The sequence below is a fragment of the Microtus pennsylvanicus genome, chromosome X (genome assembly GCF_037038515.1).
Source record: "Microtus pennsylvanicus isolate mMicPen1 chromosome X, mMicPen1.hap1, whole genome shotgun sequence".
Classification (NCBI taxonomy): Eukaryota; Metazoa; Chordata; class Mammalia; order Rodentia; family Cricetidae; genus Microtus; species Microtus pennsylvanicus.
In genome coordinates this window covers 94,380,134-94,398,305 of record NC_134601.1, presented here as the reverse complement: position 1 = coordinate 94,398,305, position 18,172 = coordinate 94,380,134, and the positions used below count along the sequence as shown (strand labels likewise).

General features: G+C 35.8%; 1 protein-coding gene across 2 annotated transcripts in view; it reads right to left on the bottom strand.

The window, feature by feature from the left end:
• The window catches only part of Pola1 (DNA polymerase alpha 1, catalytic subunit), a 321,162-nt gene that overhangs the window by 161,090 nt on the left and 141,900 nt on the right, over window positions 1-18,172 (bottom strand). For both annotated transcript variants that reach the window (XM_075958886.1, XM_075958887.1), the window contains exons 32-33: window positions 14,992-15,166; window positions 241-419 (exon numbers count right to left, since the gene is read on the bottom strand). In XM_075958886.1, the coding sequence (XP_075815001.1) occupies window positions 241-419; window positions 14,992-15,166 (354 nt within the window). The remainder of the gene's footprint in view (window positions 1-240; window positions 420-14,991; window positions 15,167-18,172) is intronic.

Below are 18,172 nucleotides of genomic sequence, written 5' to 3'. Positions count from 1 at the left end.
AGATTCCATTTTAAAACTAAGGTCAAGCACTCTAGAAAGGCAAAAACAATTAAAGCATACTCAATTAAGCATGTCTCAGCAGAAATGAAGTTATAAAAGCAAAAGTCATGTAGCAAAAATTGTTTAAAGACAAAAATGCAACATCTAGGTTACCTTTATATACCATGAAGTGTAGGGGGAGGGCACTCTGAACTAGTTTCCAACCAAAATGAAAGACAGAAACAAAAAGGAATAACTAACCGAGCCTTCAAAGACATTATCATAAATATTCTCAGTTCCACATGTAGGACAAAGGCATTTGAATTTTTCACAGTCCTTGTATTTCTCTTCATCAGTCAGTTGTGCTGGTCCACCAAGTAGAGCATCATTCTCCTCATCTTTGTGATACTGATGAACTCTAAACTGAGTGGAGTCAAGTCCTACCAAGCAAAAAAAAAATAGAAGTAGTCATTCAAAGAATTATAACCCCAAAGTAAATTCTCACAAAAGAATAGTTTTAAAGTTCATACACACACACACACACACGTAAAACCAATTGAACTCAAGATTATAGGACAAATAGTTTTTATAAAAGATTATGAATCAAAAAATAACTCTAAAACTACAATGTAGAAACAAGTCACTGGACATACAGGTTCCAAAGCATTTCACAGATTTTTTTAAGTTACACTTAAAAACTCAAATAATTTATTTACTGTTATTAAAAAAATACTCAAAGTGCAACCATTAAAAAGAAAAACAAAACAAAATTCCCATAAAAGAATACAGGTTCACTCTTTCAAATGCAGACACAATTGTAAACACTGATTTCACTGCAGTGGTAGATTTCATCTTCTCTCAATAGTTAACAGCATGTATGCTGCAGCCTAAGTCAGTGGTTATAATTCAGTAGCAGCATCTGGAGAAAGTGCAACGTCTATTTTTCTATGTTTGCAATTCATACACTTAAAACATGTACAAAGGGATGGATCTACATAGTCCATAGGTCCACACACCCACAATAGTTTTGAAACTACATGTAATTTCTATATTTCATTTGAAACAATAAATCTATGCATGGTTTATATGATTTTGTTGCCACAAACTATTTAAAGAAACAAAACATTTTTACTAATTTAATTTTCCCCTGTTCAAACCCTGTCAAATTTTACTACTTGGATTTATATTTAAAATTCAAACTCCTATATTCTCTTTGGTCAGTCATCAAGTGACACATAGTAATTATAAACTTCTTGAGAAAAACGCTTTCAGAGTAGCAGGGTAGCAATCAAAGAACAGATGATTGAGATGTGGAGTCTCAGTTTTCTCACCCACAAAATGGAAGTGTCACCAGCCATATAGTTTTGAACTTGAAATGAGATAATAAAAGAAAAGCCCAGTTTAATGGTGCTTACTACATGTTAAACACTTAAAAAAAATTGCACTTGAATACAACACAAAATAGCAAATGGACACCATTTAATGCATACTGTACTCACATGAAACACATATTCACGCTACACATGAAATTAATAACTATGCTTCATAAAAATTAAAAGTATTTCCTAATATGACAACATATAAGAAAATTAAATATTTTTTTCAGAATACATAGAATAAGTGATATGTTACTGTGATAATGGCACCTGCCCCATGTTAAGACTATCATTTTTAGTTTACAAATGATCTGCCTCCTAGAAAAACAATAGATAAGTAAAATATGGACAATACATGTCCTCATATTTAAAGAGGGCAGAGGAATTGAATATGATAAACCACACTGAGAAGTGAGATCACTTGTTTTCTATAGTAACAGATAAATGTACCTTTTATTAATCTCTAGTTGTGAATACAAGAGGATATTCACAGAATGTGTTGATTAATCTGTAGTTATGAGAAAGCAGCTTTAACTTTTCTGACTGTATAATGATTAATCAATTTCCAATGACAATTTTAACTTTAAAGGAGGGGTGGAAGACAGGTGTTTTCTAAAAGGCAAGATCCTTAAATGCTCCCAAAACAAAGGAACAAAATCATGTTGGATTGTATATATACATAATTAACTAGGGGCTCTTCCCTAGGCCTCCTCTATCAGTCCTCTTTCACTTGGCACACCTGAGTACATGGAGGAGCAAACTGGTAGATAGCCAGCCAGCCCACCTGCCCAAGGGGTTAACCAAAAATGGATATGGTCTATCTTGGTACTTACAAAGGAACACCCAACACATGTCTGACAGCAAGAAAAAAAATCAAATCTTATGCAATATCTACTCTAAATGTTGACTTCCACAAATGACTATTATCTTCCCATAGCAGTAACTAGGCCATCTAGCCTAGTTAATTACTTCAGATTTATCCTCAAGCTGAACTCTTTCAGTCGAAGAAGCTTTAATCTTGTATTCACTTAACTATGATTCTTGTTAATTTTTAAAAACAAAAAAGGAAAATAGAGTGCAATTAACTTTAAAGTATTAAGCATACAACAGGCTTGTACATGCCACTTCAATACAACAACATCATTAACCAAGTGGTTTTCTTTGAAGAATTATGCATATAACAGGCAAACTGAAGGGGGCTTACATTTTTAAAGTAGACATATATACCATGTTCTAAAAAAGAAAAAGGATCAAAAATCCTTTTAGAAGACTTTAAAAACCCAAGGTGCAGCAAGTCCCAAACTTATTCAACACACAAAGTAATTTAACCAAATTCTCATGGAATATTTCCAAGTTTTAGTCAACTTGAAAGTTTTACTGCTTATACCAGAACTTATTAAGGCTGGCCTCAAACAGGAAAAAAAAGTATCTGGTGCTGCCACCTAGAGGTAGAGATTTTGAATTTTAAGACGGCAAAATAGACCTGCAGCATAAAATTCCCTTTGTGACAACCCAAAATTAAAACCTGTCAGAAATGGCGTTAAAGCACAATCTTTACCATCACACTTGCCCTGCCTGCATATATGTTCTGTAATTAATATTAAACTACTCACAGTGTGTAACCATAGGAAAGCTCAGCAAGAGATGTAAAACTGAATTCCAAATTCCTTACCTCTTCCACCGATAGCTTTCTCTGAACAATTGATTTAGAGAAACAAACTTAAAGCCCTGTTTGAGAAAGGAAACTTCCACTTCTACTAAACTGCTTTTAGTTGACTTGAATCATTGGGTCACACAGAAAATAAAGAAAGCAGTAACCTGAGTGGGTTTTGGAAAAGCAGTTATCTGGCAGAAGAACAGCTGTGATTTCCCCCACAATAACCAGAGATGATGTGATGTGTGCTTTAATTCACTCCTGCAACTTGTAGTGATCAAGTCACTTGTGCTGAGATGGGAGGGACAGAAGAGGTAGTAGAATGAAATTAAAATACTGTCATTTATAATTAGAAAATTTCTAGGATCTCACATTATTTTGGCAACAGGATCAAAGCTCTGTTTCAAAGGCATATTTATAGAAAGTAGCATCACAGGCACTGGGGTGGGTGAGTTTTAGCAGTACAGTTTTTACTTAATATCACCAGTCTTAATCATACAATGTAACATTTGACACAGAATTATTTTTTCTACTACTTTCAATTTTAAGCACTGCAGAATACTCCTATTCTTGGACTGTTAATTTATGTCCCTTCTCAAATATGTAATGTGTTCATAATTGAAGGCATATGTTTATCTGAGAAGCATCACGACATATTTGTTTATTTCTCTTTTCTTCCAAAAATACAAGGTGTCAATACAACTGAAAAACTGCAGCAAAGCCAGTTTCTTCCATACATTCATGCAAGTGGAAAAGGGAAAATCTATACAGATGAAATTCAAGTGAGAAAAGGAAGTAACTGTTATCCACAAACAGTTGTTTGTAATAAGAATCAGTTGAAATACTAGGGAAGCCAATTAATGGACTTATTGCCATTCTTTAATGAAAATTTATCTTAAGAAGTAATTCATTTTTCCTTTGTGTGAATACAGGCTTACATATCTGGATTTGCTAGAAAACAATATATAAAATGCAAATTTAGTATTAAGGAAAATTTGTGGAAACTTAAAGGATCAATGCTCTCTCCATAAACAGCTGTGTATAAAAAATACCCAGTTTTATTTATAATAGTCCTAGATGAAAACTAGCTTAATGGATGTTAACAGTAGAATGACCTACCAGCAATACTACTCAGCAATGAAAAAAATAGATACAAATACAAGCAACATGATAGAGTGAAAAAATATTACATGAAGTCAAAACAATTGAACATATCAAGCAAGTACATACTGTAGAAAACCATTTATATACAATTATAGACTAGGAAAACATACATATGGTGACAGAAATCAGATGAGTGTGGCTGTTGTGTAAGGGTTGACTAGGAAAGGGCAGAAAGAATGAAGTAATCTGCCGTGATGGAAATGTTCTAAAACTGATTTGTGGGCAATCTTAAGACTTTATATCCTTTCATGATAAAATATATAAGTCCTGAGACAGGTTGTGGCAGTGCACACCTTTAGTCCCAGCACTCAGAAGGCAGGGGCAAGTGGATCTCTGTGAGTTCGAGGCCAGCTTGGTCTATAGAGTGAACCCTGTCACAAAAAACCAAAAAAAAAAAAGTAAATTTTATTTATTAAAAAAAAAAAACATGTGGTCTGGGAGATATTCACAGTATGTTTCCAAGGGGATCATATTTAGAACATGTAAGAAATGCCTGAAAATCAATGAGAAAAATACAATTCAACAGGGGAGATATTTAGCTGACCAAGAAACTTGGAGAAAGGCTCATCAATCATCAAATGTGAAGTAAAGCCACAATGGAAGGTTTGACACTACATAAAATGAAGAAGAAAGAAAACACCAAATATTGGTAAGTACACAAAACATTCAAATACAGTTTGCATTGTGTTAAATTCACTTTAGACAATTTGAAGCAACCATGAAACTGAACTAACATGTATACAATGGCCTAGCAGTAGAACTAAGTACACACCCAACAGAAATAAATGACTATATTTAACAGAAGAGATGTGCAAGAATTCTTCAAATAGTGCTATACATAATTGCCAAAGGTGGAACAACCCATAAACATACACACAGGATGTATTAATACAGTGTGGTGTAGGCATAGTCATACAATGAAACACTATGTAAAAATAACCAAAGTACAATTACACAGATGAGTCTCAAAAACACAATACAGTGGAAGTAGTCAGACAGAAAGAATAAAGCCACAATTCATACAATGTCCCCCAAATAAGAAAAATTCTTCCGTGTTAGAAGCCATAATACCAATTTTCTGGTGGTGGAAGACCATCTTTGGGGTACAGAAGAGTAATAGATTGTTTCATGGACGCAGTTCAGACTACACAGCTGTGTGTTGATATGAAAATTCAACAAGCAGCTCAGTTCCTTTTTTTTCTCTATTTTCACTTAGGAGATGAGAAAGGTAAATACTAAATATTTCTTATGATAGACCTTATAGCTTGTCTTGAAGTCATGACTAGATTCAAAGTACTTCTAGAAAAATGTATAAAACAACATCTGGAAAATACTATTAGCAAAACATAAAACAAATTGAAGTAAATATAAATGTGGCTAAGTTTTTACTGCAAGTAACAATTTACAGGATATATATAGGATAGAGGAATATGTTTAACGATACCACATCAATGCAATGAGCAAATGCAAGAGCCAAAAATATTTAACAGTACAAAATCTTCAGCTTCTTTCATAAATAGTGATGATAAAACAATGATAAAAAAGAAATTTAACTATCACACAGACCTAGACTGGTTTCCAATTCAAATACTGAGCTTTAGAAAACAAAGCACATTCACAATATGATCAGGAAAATGGGTAATGAAGTAAATGAATTGTGGGTTCTGTGTGTGTGTGTGTGTGTGTGTGCGTGCGCGCGTAATGAGATGATAAAACTGTGGTTATGCTGAAAGGGAAACTGATGTCATCTGTAAATGCAAAAAAAAGCACTTATAGATGAAATAATAGGATTCACATCGCGGTAATTCAAGGAGGTAAAAAAGAAGAATAAGACTAGCCAGCCAGAATTGACAGGCCATGAAGGTGAGTGATGACTACTTCAAGGCTTACTTATATAGTTCTATTACAATACATATTAAATTTCCTCAGAAGTTTTAAAATACCATGAGGCCAATTTAAAAATAAACAATTGACTGAACAAACTTCAGACAACTAGCTTCTAACACCAAAAATAGCTTCTCCATAACCAAGAGCTAGTTCCAGGACAGCCAGGGCCGTTATACAGAGAAAGCCTGTCTTGAAAAACAAGACAAAACAACAAAAACCAAACAAACTAGAGTTCTTTAGAGCTCAATAGCATTATCTCAAAAGATTTCCATTCACAGCACTCACATGATGGATTACAACCATCTATAGCTCCAGTTCTAGAGATCTGACACCCTTTTCAGTCTTCTGCAGGCAGCATTCATGCACATGCATGCACGTCCACACACAACACACATAAAATAAAATCGATTTTAATTGTAAAAGAAATAACAGATAAACTTTTGGCTTATTTAAATACTGTTTTGGAAAAGATAGCTCCCAAAATCTCAACAGCAACAAATTCCTAATGGGCAACATTCATGACTTCAACTCAAAATGTTTTTAATGTCTTGATGCTACACCTGAGTATGAATTTTAAATTAATGAAATGTGCACAGGTTGAATATGCCTTATCTGAAACACTTGGGACCAGAAGTGGTTCAGAGTACAGATCTAAAATTTTAACATATTTGCATATACATAACAAGATTTCTTAGGGATAGAACCAGCCACAGTATAAACACAAAATTCTTTTACTTTCCATATGATCCTTGTATACCCATCTGAACCTAATAATTCTATGTAATACTTTCAATGTACCTGAATTTGACTATCACATGAGTACATGACCTGTCATATGAGAGTAGTTGTGGTATTTTCCATCCTATAAGTCAGTTTTTCTGTAAAATTGAAGAAAAAGAGCAGTTAAGGAACTACTAAATTATTCAAAGTAGCCGGGCGGTGGTGGCGCAAGCCTTTAATCCTAGCACTCGGGAGGCAGAGGCAGGCGGATCTCTGTGAATTCGAGACTAGCCTGGTCTACAAGAGCTAGTTCCAGGACAGGCTCCAAAACCACAGAGAAACCCTGTCTCGAAAAACCACACACACACAAAAAAAAAAATAAATTATTCAAAGTATGTGGTTAGGTATCATCACGCCAGTTAGTGCCAAAAGGCTTCTGATTGTGAAACATTTCAGATTAAGGATGCTCAATCCATAAACTAGTTCAGAAAAACCTTTACAAGTATCTTTATTCTTTAATTTAAGCATGAAAATAGATAGAAGACTTTGTGCTAAATAGAATTTAAAAAATAAAATATCACAAATTAAATAACAGACTAATGATTGATTACCACTTCACAAACAAATACATTAATATATGGGGTAAAGGGAAACAGGCAGAATTCAAGGCTTCTATTTTAATAACTTCATTTTAATAAGCTATTAATTGTTTAACTTCTTTCTCTTTCTGATTTTGTACAAACTGTATTATTTTTAACAATAAAATAAGCTTCAACATTTGGCAGATAAGAGGAACTAACAATCTACTACTTTACCCTTTGCTGTCTTATTTATTCATATATATTTAATACAGTTTAGGTACCTTAGTATGATTAATTCAGTTCTCTTGTTTGCTATGTTTTATCTATTTTTCTATTAGCAACTTTTTTATAGTGCTGAGAGCAAATCTATAACCTCTTAAATGATAGCCAAATATTCTACCATAGAGTTATAACCACAACCATATTTTTTGTTTGTTTTGTTTTCTTAAAAAAGGAAATCCATGTAGGTTTGAGTAAGAATGGCCCTTACAGGCTCATATGTTGGAATACTTGGCCCCAGTTGGTGAAACTATTTGGAAAGGATAGGGAGGTTTAGCCTTGAGGATTCAAAAGATTTGTACCATTCTCAATATGTTCTCTGCCTTCTGCTTGTAGATCAAGATGTGAGAACTCAGCTTCTGCTCCAGATGCCTGCCACCATGCCTCTGCTCTGCCATTATAGATTCTAATCTTTTCAAACTGAGGCCCAATTAAACTCTTTCTTTTATAAGTTGCTTTGGTCATGGTGTCTTATCACAGCAATAGAAAAGTAACCAAGAGAGGGTCTTATTACATATAATCCAGGCTGGCTTTAAACTTATGATTCTCCTGCCTTAGCTTCCAGAGTGGTAGGATTACAAAAGTATGGATCACACCCAGCCCAAGCAACACAGTTTTAAGTCATCTGGGGTACGCTAAATTTTATTATCTTTTTAAAAAGATAGGTCTAATGTAAACAATTTGATAGATCTTCATTTTTCTTCAGAATTTCTAAGTGTCAACCTACTCCAGTGATTTCCTGAACTGTTCTGGCCTGGTTCAAAGTTCTTGGAAGCTTCACTGTTTACATTATATAGCATACAGTATACAAGTTAGAGAGAGGAAACAGCATGGATGTACAAGCTGTGCAACTGATACCCTTATAGAGATACTACATCAATTCCCTCCAAGTGCTCAGAGAATAGAGGTAGTAGCTGAGACATCATGGGTAATTCCTATGGAGAAACTGGCACACAACCCATTTTCATAATGCCCTAAATATTTCAACATTCATAAATTCTTTCATGAAGACACCAGGTAGGTGTGCTCTTTGCTTTGCATAATTTTGATAACCTTTTATTCTACATCTTTTGGAAACAGGCTGTGATGTATATTAGATATCCTTACAACAGTGAAATCATCTAATCACTTGGCCTGAACTCAATTAAAAGAATGCATAGCTCTACCTCACCTTTGTATCCTTCACAAAGGATATGATGCTGGGCACAACAGGCCTAACATTAATTTGTTCAATGATTACAAAAGCAGATTAGACAGAGAACAGGAGTTATTGGATAATGAACTTGGGACAGAACCGCAGTATGTAAAAAAAGGATCTTACCAGCTGTCAAGGTTTCCCTTAATGCACTACCATGCATTTGACATTAGCTTTTAAATTTTATTATTAACTATATGATAGAAAATGTAAAGCTTAAAATGATGGCCACATATAATACTCTTGTAAGAGTTTAAACATGAAAAAAGACAAATCCTTTGACAAACTAATACTCGAGGCAACTGATAGTTGCACCATTGTTTTACTCTCAAGCAATGCACTTCATTCTATCCCCTCCATGCTATTTTTGCAGATATATCTATCACCTCTAGAGTGCCAAAAGCATTCCCAAATATTGCTTACCTACTATTTCATTTATTTGTAGAAAATAACTAGGCTTTGTCAATTCACAAAAACTAACTTCTGTAATATGAGTGGCATGCACGGTTTTATTTTATTTTTTGAGACCAGATCTTGCTATGGAACCCAGAATGGCCCAGAAAACCCAGCAATTCTTCTGTTCCTTCTTTCCCCGTGCTAGGATTTGCAGGCATGCTCCATTATGTCCAGCTAATAGCATTTTACAAAAGAGAACTTATGCTTCCAAATTTAACTCACGAACACAAGAGATTATGTTCATTCTGCCTTGTCTGAAATCAATATTTTCAGAATATAAATTCTCGATTCACATTCTTCAAATATCAGTAATTTCTCAGGACCCATAAGAAAAACGCCCAGAAAAACAATCCTTAATTTCTAGCACTGAATATAAAAAATGTACTTTATAGCTGTTGTAAAACTCATTGCTCATTGGAGGAAAAAATTAATTCTAAGTACTATTATGCACAAAATAAAATTTACAGAAACATAAAATTCTAGGATGAACTTTCCATTATCCTTCTCACTAGTCTGGTTTGCTAAGAACAGAAGACTATTTGGATGTTTAAGCACACAGTGAGTATTTCATCCACAGAATATAGAGACCTTTCATTAGAGCTAGAGAGAAAGAAAAACCTACAATCTGGAGAACAAAAGCTAAGAGTTCCAAGTTTTAGTGACCATGTTTCCCATAGGGTTATTGTATAAGAAGAGTAATACTATATATTTTTTCTATTCACAGATGAAAAAGAGTAAAATTTTATTTTCTTTATGCTCAATAGCAATAATCTTGCATAGGTTTCTGAAAAAAATGACATACATTTTATAGGGGGATAATAAGAACTATTAGTTATTAGAGAGAATAAATCGTTCTCTTTCAATTCAACAGGCTTATCCACTCACTCATTTAATAGACTATCTCTTTCTCCTTTTTTCCATTAAAATGGCTTTCTTATATAGAACACCTGGTCATGCAGCATGCCACCAGACAGGAAGCATCTTGATGGGAGAGAAATAAAAATAGAGAATTTCCAAAGTGAAGCCACAGGATAAAACCAACACTTGATGCTTGCCTTTCATTTCAAGGAAAGTAGCATAAAGGCAGTAGAAAAGGAAAAAGGTAGCTGAAAAATATACTTGCTCTCAACAAAAGAGACTTAAAAATAAAAAATTCATGAACTTAATCATTTTCCTAAGAAACTATACCATTATTCCTGATTTCTTTGTACTAACTAAAAGGACAAAGTATCAAACTTCACTAAAGTTTCGACGCTGTTATACATTTCATTAATCAAAGATAAAAACTCCATTAAAAGCAAGAGAATTATTTTATGTCTGTGATTAGGCAGCTGGAGGGCTTGTATTTCATGTATACATTTGTACACTTCAACTTATTTAACAGTGTCAGTTCACTAACTGCAGTTTTTTACATAAAGAAAACAGATTTAGAATTTTGAAAATAAATTATAGTAATTTTATGCCTAGAGCTTGCACCTCTTTGAAACCCCTATAACCCCTACCACTCCCCTTACTTTGACACTACTTCCACATCCCCTCCCTATCCCTCACTAAAACCACAAACTACAAGAGAACCGCTAATGGGGGGCTCAAAGCCCCAAGTGAAAAGCCACCTTAATTTTTCATGTGGAATGAAGAAATAAAGGGTGCACAGTTCCTTAAGAGAGCAGAAGCAAATGCCTACTGAGATTTGCCTAGTGCATTTTAATGTTTCCCTCAGCTCCTAATGGTTGATACTTATTAATGCAGAACCCTACACAAAGAAAAAAGATATACTACTTAGTAGAGCTAGTAATGGAGAAGATGAGAGAAGAGGAGACACAGAAGAGAAGGGTGGCTATACAAGTAACAATTACACATATTATTGTTATATTAAAAAAACTTATCAAGAGGCCAAAAGGAAAAGTAGTTTGGAATGAGGGAATAGCAGCACTTTCTCCATGGTTCAAAATACAAGTATTCCATTGGCTTTAATAAGTTATATGGCATGAAGAAGGAGCTACTGAAGAACTGTGTTGACACTATCTCTGTTGTACCAAGAAAGCTTTCTGATAATGGAGTAGGAATGATGGATACATGATGGGACATGTCCAAGACTGAAAGAGGTCCTGTATAGATTGAGATATGTCAATTACATGAAACCCCCAAAGATGGGACTCATTAAACTGCTAGTAGAGCTTTGCAAATAATTTACTTAAACCAGATTCATAAAACTGCCAGTTATGATAATGTATATTTAAGTAAACAAATAATAGCAAGTAATACTGTCAAAAAAAGTAAAAAAAAAATCTAACCACTACAGACGCTTGAGTTCCATGGTAAAGAGTAGAATTAATATAGCCAAGGCCCTGAATTCAAACCCCAGCATACAGAAAACAAATCTGCTCCTTGTGGTCTTAATTATGACCTTCAGAATGTAAAACAGTCCAGTTCACTCCCAGTATAACCAGTCTTGACATACCAAGTGGGTCTCAGGCCTATTCACACAGAAAGGCTTCATGACCCTTTACTGTCCTATTTTGATAGAACTCTATGTTTTGCACTTCCTTCTGTTAACTAGCATTCATTATTTTTTTAGTATTATTTTTAATTAATTCATTTACTTTACATTCTAGCTGCAGTTCTCCCCCTCCTCTACTCCGAGTCTCTCCCCCAAACTCCATCGGTTACCACTCCCTCCCCCCAATCTACTCCTCCTGTGCTTCTATTTAGGAAAGGGCAAGCCTCCCACAATATCAACAAAATATAACGTATAGAGTTCCCTTAAGACTAGACACTTCCCCATGGGCAAGGTGACCCAGTATGAGAGAAAGGGTCTCAAAAGCCAGCAAAAGAGTCAGAGACCGTCCCTGCTTCTGCTGTTAGGAATCCCACAAGAAGACCAACCTATACAACTGTAGCATATGTGCAGGTCAGTCCAGTACAGGCTCTCTGGTTCAGTTCAGTCTCTGTGAGCCCCTATGAGCCCAAGTTAGTTAATTCTGCAGGTTTTCTTGTGGTGTCCTTGACTCCTCTGATTCCTACAATCCTTTATCCCCCTCTTCTGCAGGATTCCCAAAGCTCAGCCTAATGTTTGTCTGTGGGTCTGCATCTGCAACTATTTCTTTCAGTTGCTGAATGAAGCCTCTTTGGTGACAATTAGACTAGGCACAAATCTGGTCACAAGGAGTGCAAACTGGTCCAGCCACTTTAGAAATCAATATGGTGGTTTTTCAGAAAACTGGGACTCAATCTACCACAAGACTAAGCTATACCACTCTTGGGCATATGTACAAAGGATGTTCAATCATATCAAAAGGACACTTACTCAACTATGTTTATAGTAGTTTTATTCATAATAGCCAGAACCTGGAAACAACCTAGATGCCCCTCAACCAAGGAATGAATAAAGAAAATGTGATACATTTACACAAGGGAGAATTACTTAGCTGTTAAAAAACAATGACATCGTGACAAATGGATAGAACTATAAGAGATTTAGTGAGTGGACTGTGGGCAGGTGGGAATGGGAGCACAAGAGATCAGGTTGCAAGAAATGGAGGGGGAAAGAGTACTGAAAGAGACTACTGGAAAAGGGGGGGGCATTTCAGAGTCAAGTTAAAAACCTGGAAGAAAGGAATCTCCCAGGAATCTATACAGCTAAGACCAAGAAATAGGGGATATATAACCTAAAATGGTATTCATTCTTAAGATGGAGCTTTCCCATCTTCCCTCCATTTCAGTTCCCAGTCACTGGAAAACTCAAAACAAAACACACAACAGGACAGTCTGCCTTTGGATCAAGTTACTTATTATATAACAAATGGAAAAACAGAGAGAACTAATAAAAACTGGATTAGCTTTGAGGTTTCAGTGAGAAATGTGGAGGCACAAAGTGAAGTTGAGAGGAAGGTGAAGCTCCTCATGCTTGCATATCCATATCGTCTCTCTTCTGTAAAGAACATCTTTTACAGGCTCTTAGAGCCATGCTATTTATCACTAAGAAGCAAATTTAACATAGTGGTCAGGAGAAGCTTCAGTGTCACATAGTGCTTAGTTAAAATCCAACTATAGCCCCATACTTAGCAAGTTATATGATCAAACTATCAGCTACTTCACATAAGCTTCCTCCTCTGTAAAATGAAGCTTCAATGCACCTATATGAAGCTGTCACAAAAGCTGAATAAGATGTGGCAAGTACTTATCACAGCAAACAGAGTAAGCACTCAATGTATAACAGAAAAAAAAATGAGGCTAAAAAATCATGCATTTATAGTCTCCTCCTCCCAGCTGAGGATTTATAAACATCATCAAATACAACTCAACTTGGAGAATACATTATATGATTATTTTGGTAGCAGAATTTTATCTTCCTAATTATGTTTTGCTTAGGCAAATGTCAAAAATGAGTTTCCACTTCCAGATCAGACACTGATGGGATAGTAAGATGGGGGTGGAGGGGTTGATCTCAGAAACACACTCAACAGGGGCAGGATGGAATATATGTGATTTGATAATGAGCTTTGGAAAATCCAATGACATGCCACAAAGACATACTGAGTACTACCTATGCATAAATCCTATGGACTGAAGGAAGATGGACATATTTACACAGAAGCCTGAAATTAGGGTGGCAGGTGGCTATACCACCATATGCTGAGCACTCCCTCTGCCTCAAGCCCTGTGCTGAGCATCACACATACATCTTATCTCTCTCAGAGCAATTATAGTCTATTACTCACAAAATAAATCAATGTACAGAACAAGATGCAGAGGCTTGTTAATATCAAAACTAGCATTTAAACCAGGTCCCAGTGATGCCAACATTCTGTTCAAGCTAGACATTTTAGTTAAAGTCAGAGAAGACTTTTGCAAGAAAATGAGCGACACATTATTTAGAGAATGCACAGGTTGGAGTTAGAAAACTAGTCGGAAACTGTCAAAGCTAAAGTCCATGAGATGTCAGCAGCATTAGTAGACTTGATTTTTGGAAAATGTGGTACCATCTAAGGACTTTATTAAGGAGTACTTTAAAAACATTCAGCCTTGCTTATGACAGAATAAAGCAGGGACCTTAAAAGCAACATAACTATGCTCTGGTCACTTGGAAGTAAAATGAGGGATGTTTAAAAAAACATTTTAAAGCAAAGATGGCAATAATAATGACATAGTAAAGGGTGAAACTGAAATAAAAATCAAAGAGACATTAAGGTCTCAAGGTTAGCTGTTACCTCCTGGGATGATGATGATAAACTAGGAAACAGTTAATTCCTATAGAATAACAGTGAGTCTTATTTTAGAAGAATATAAAGTAAAAACTAAATATTGCAAAGTCACGTTTTCTCATTTTATAACAAAATACCTTTAGACAAACAAGATGGCTAAAAAATGCAAAATATCATTAATCTCCTTAATAATGGAAGGTCACTAATTAGACCTTTAAAATTTTAAGTCCAATGGCCATATTGATACCTAAACTTCTTTCTCCCTCTGCACCTACGTAGTGAGTACACATGTCGAGCAGGCAGATTTCCACAGATTGCTATGTATATGTGGAGTTCACATTCTAATGGAAGATAGGAACTAAACAATTGTAAAAATTAAGAAACAAAGACGTAACGCCAAAATCCTGAATCTACAAGCAGGAATCCTAACAGTTACAAGAGGACTAGGCATATCATGACTTTTTTATGAGAGTTCCCACATGTTTGAGACACTTACCTAGCCACAATGCAATGAGCACAGAATCAATTCCATCTATGGGCTCACAGATCCGAGCCACGACAGGGTGGATCTGCTGGGCCAAGTAGTATTGGGTGTCGATGACTAAATTGTCCTGTTTCTGCAGCTGCTCAGGTGCATAGGCCCTCTGAGTTGCAGGGAGGTTTGACCCATCCTAACAGAAAACACAGTGTAAGTAAAGTTGTGAGCAAAGCAATAATCACACATACACTTGCTTAATCAAATAGAGGGACAACAGTTTAAATTTTATGTGTTCAGTTCCAAACACCAATAAATGGTACCCTATTGAAAATCTCACATGTATCTTAGAATAGGAAGCCCAAGAACTTCTCGGCCTCAATCTTATCCATTGCCTGAGAATGTAAATCCAGTGTCTTGTGTTCTTTGCTGGCAGAATATGGAACCAGTAAACAAGATGTCACTAGCTAGATTATATAATTCTACCTGTCATGACATAAAAACACATTGCAAGACTCGTGACAATTAGTCTACCGAGAAAGGCTTTTAGAGGCACAATAATAAAAGAATAGCACGTCTTTTATTCTGTTAATACAGTAACTTCCAGCCACAATTCCAGCCATAGAAGCATGTTAGCGCCCAACTTTGCCCCAAATGAGCAAGTGGGAAAGCTCAAGAACTAAACCCCAGTAGAAACAAGACATATATGCAAGACATAAGACAGAACAGTAATAATAATGCACAATCCTAGTAGGGTGGCTAACTTTCATTGTTAGTTGACTGGGCTAAGATATACTTTGAGTTTTAATGAAACAACCTTCTAAGCATGTCTGGAAGAGTGTTTCCAGAGATAATTAACTGAGGTGGAGAAAACGAGCCCTGAAAGTAAGCATTACCATGCATTGTGCTGAGGTTCCAAAATGAATAAAAAGGGAAAAAGGAGAAAGCCAGCAGAGCATCTGCCCAGCGTCTCCCATTTTCTGCTTCTTAGTCCTACTAAAATACAAATACCTTCACAAGCTGGTCCCACTGCCATGCCTTTCCCACTGTGATAAACATATATTCTTTCCAACTTTGTGTCAAAATAAATCCTTTGCCCTTTGTTTCTTTCAGGTATTTTATCATAGGAACAAGAAAAGTAACTGATCTACCTTGAAAGCAGCAGTGCTCAAAAGTCAAATATCTGACCAGAGGAAGGGCTATTTACTCTCCACTGTTAAGCTGGCTCCTCCTCAAGCAAATGAAGGTGGGTTAGAGGCTCTTTTCAAGAGCTATTTCTTTTTTACATTATAAAATTAAAGTTGTGAGATTCTATGTAACTAACCCACATGCAGCTCTATGGAGATGTCACTGTCATCTGTGAATCAAAAAGTCACCATTCTACTGGACCAACATCCAATGACTCACTCCACTCTTGTTCTTGACCGAAACAACAGAATTTAATATTCAGACTAGTAAATTATAACTATTCACAGGGCTCAGCTGCTCTGCAGAATTGATTATAATGCGAATCCTATTCTTTCACTCATGCCACAATCAGTCTCTTCTCAGCTCAGCATCTAGCTCAAAGTTGAGGCAACCTCCCATATCACAGTCTTTCCCAGGGACCCAAACCAGGGCGTTGTCTCTCAGGTTATGTTCCCAATAGAAGGTATTTGTCTTTCAACTACGTTCTGCCTGATCTAAGGCATAATAAAATACCTAGAAAGAAAGCAACCCTCACGTTAAAATTTGTTTTCTCCCAAATTTCACAACTAAGTAAAGAAAAAATTAGAATTAATCAGGCTTAAGCAATGTCCTTTAATAAACTAGAATTTTAAGGTGACAATAAGGCAACAGTTGCTAACTAAGAGTTTGAAAACAAACCACTGGTCTGTGTCTTCCTATACTTAGACTGCCTTTTAGAAATCTGGTCAGCCTATAGAAGTGTATTTTTTGATCAGTTTAATCTTTATTTTTTGTTGCTGTTGAGGCTGATCTTATGTTGCCCTAGGAAGGCTTCTAGCTCAGAGGACCTGAACTACTACTGACCTTCCTCTTTCTCCCTTCCTTCCATCCTCCCTCCCTCCCTCCCTCCCTCCCTCCCTCCCTCTCTCTCCCCCTTCCAAGAGCTGAGTTTACAGGCATGCGCCACCATACCCAGAAAATTCTCTCATTTTCAAATCATGAATTAAAGTCAAAATTGGAGAAGCAAAGAGTTTTAAAGGCACCGGTGGATTGAACGGAAGAGGTAAAGTGCTTGCCTGGCATTAGCATGCACATGGTCCTAAGTTCTATCCCAAGAACTACAAAACAAATGCAACCAAGTTGCTTGAGTTACTTTCTAGCATGTCACTAGAAGTTCTCATAAAGGAATATTTGTACATTTAAAGAGCAGTTGAAAATTTCTGAGCATACTTTCTACTTAAAGCATTTTAACTCTAAATAGCTTGTAGCTAATAGTAACCCCAACATATTTCCAACTGTATTTTTAAAATCTAAGCTCAAAAACAACACAACTGGTTAGATAATAGTTTTCCAACATGTGCTGGGAAAACATCTAGGCTTACCTAAGACATTACTCAAAGATCTAGTCCTTAAACTGAACAAGATTTCAAGAACATGTGACATACACCTTTTAAGAACAAATAAGGACGGAAGATTGGTCTTTCTTGAGGTGTCAATGTAGCAATTCATAAATTTTAGGGATAATCAGATGCTCTAAGTTAACCATTGTTTGTGAGAAAATAATGGGGGAAAATTTAAATGGTTGATGGGAAGGGGGGGATCTCAAAGATATACCCTACAAAAATTATGACTAATGAAAACTAAGTAACTACAGGTGTAAAATTCGTAGACAAGAGGCTGAGGAGATGGCTCAGCAGTTAAGAGCACTTACTACTCTTGCAAAGGATTGAGTGCTTTAGTTCCCAGAACCTACATGGCAGCTCGCAGTAGTCTGTAACTACAGCTCCAGGGGAACTGATGCCAGCTTCTAGGTTCCATAGGCACCAAGTACACAAGTGTTGCAAAACATACATGCAGGCAAAATACTCATACACAATTTTAAAAATTAAACTTTATCCATATTATGCAATATTCTACACATAAAACATTCTATAAAACCGAACTTGTTTGAAAGACAAGCTGTTCTTAGAAGACAACTTGGCTTAGGGCAGCACACAATCTTCTTAGAAACTTGTCACCATACATTATCAAAAAT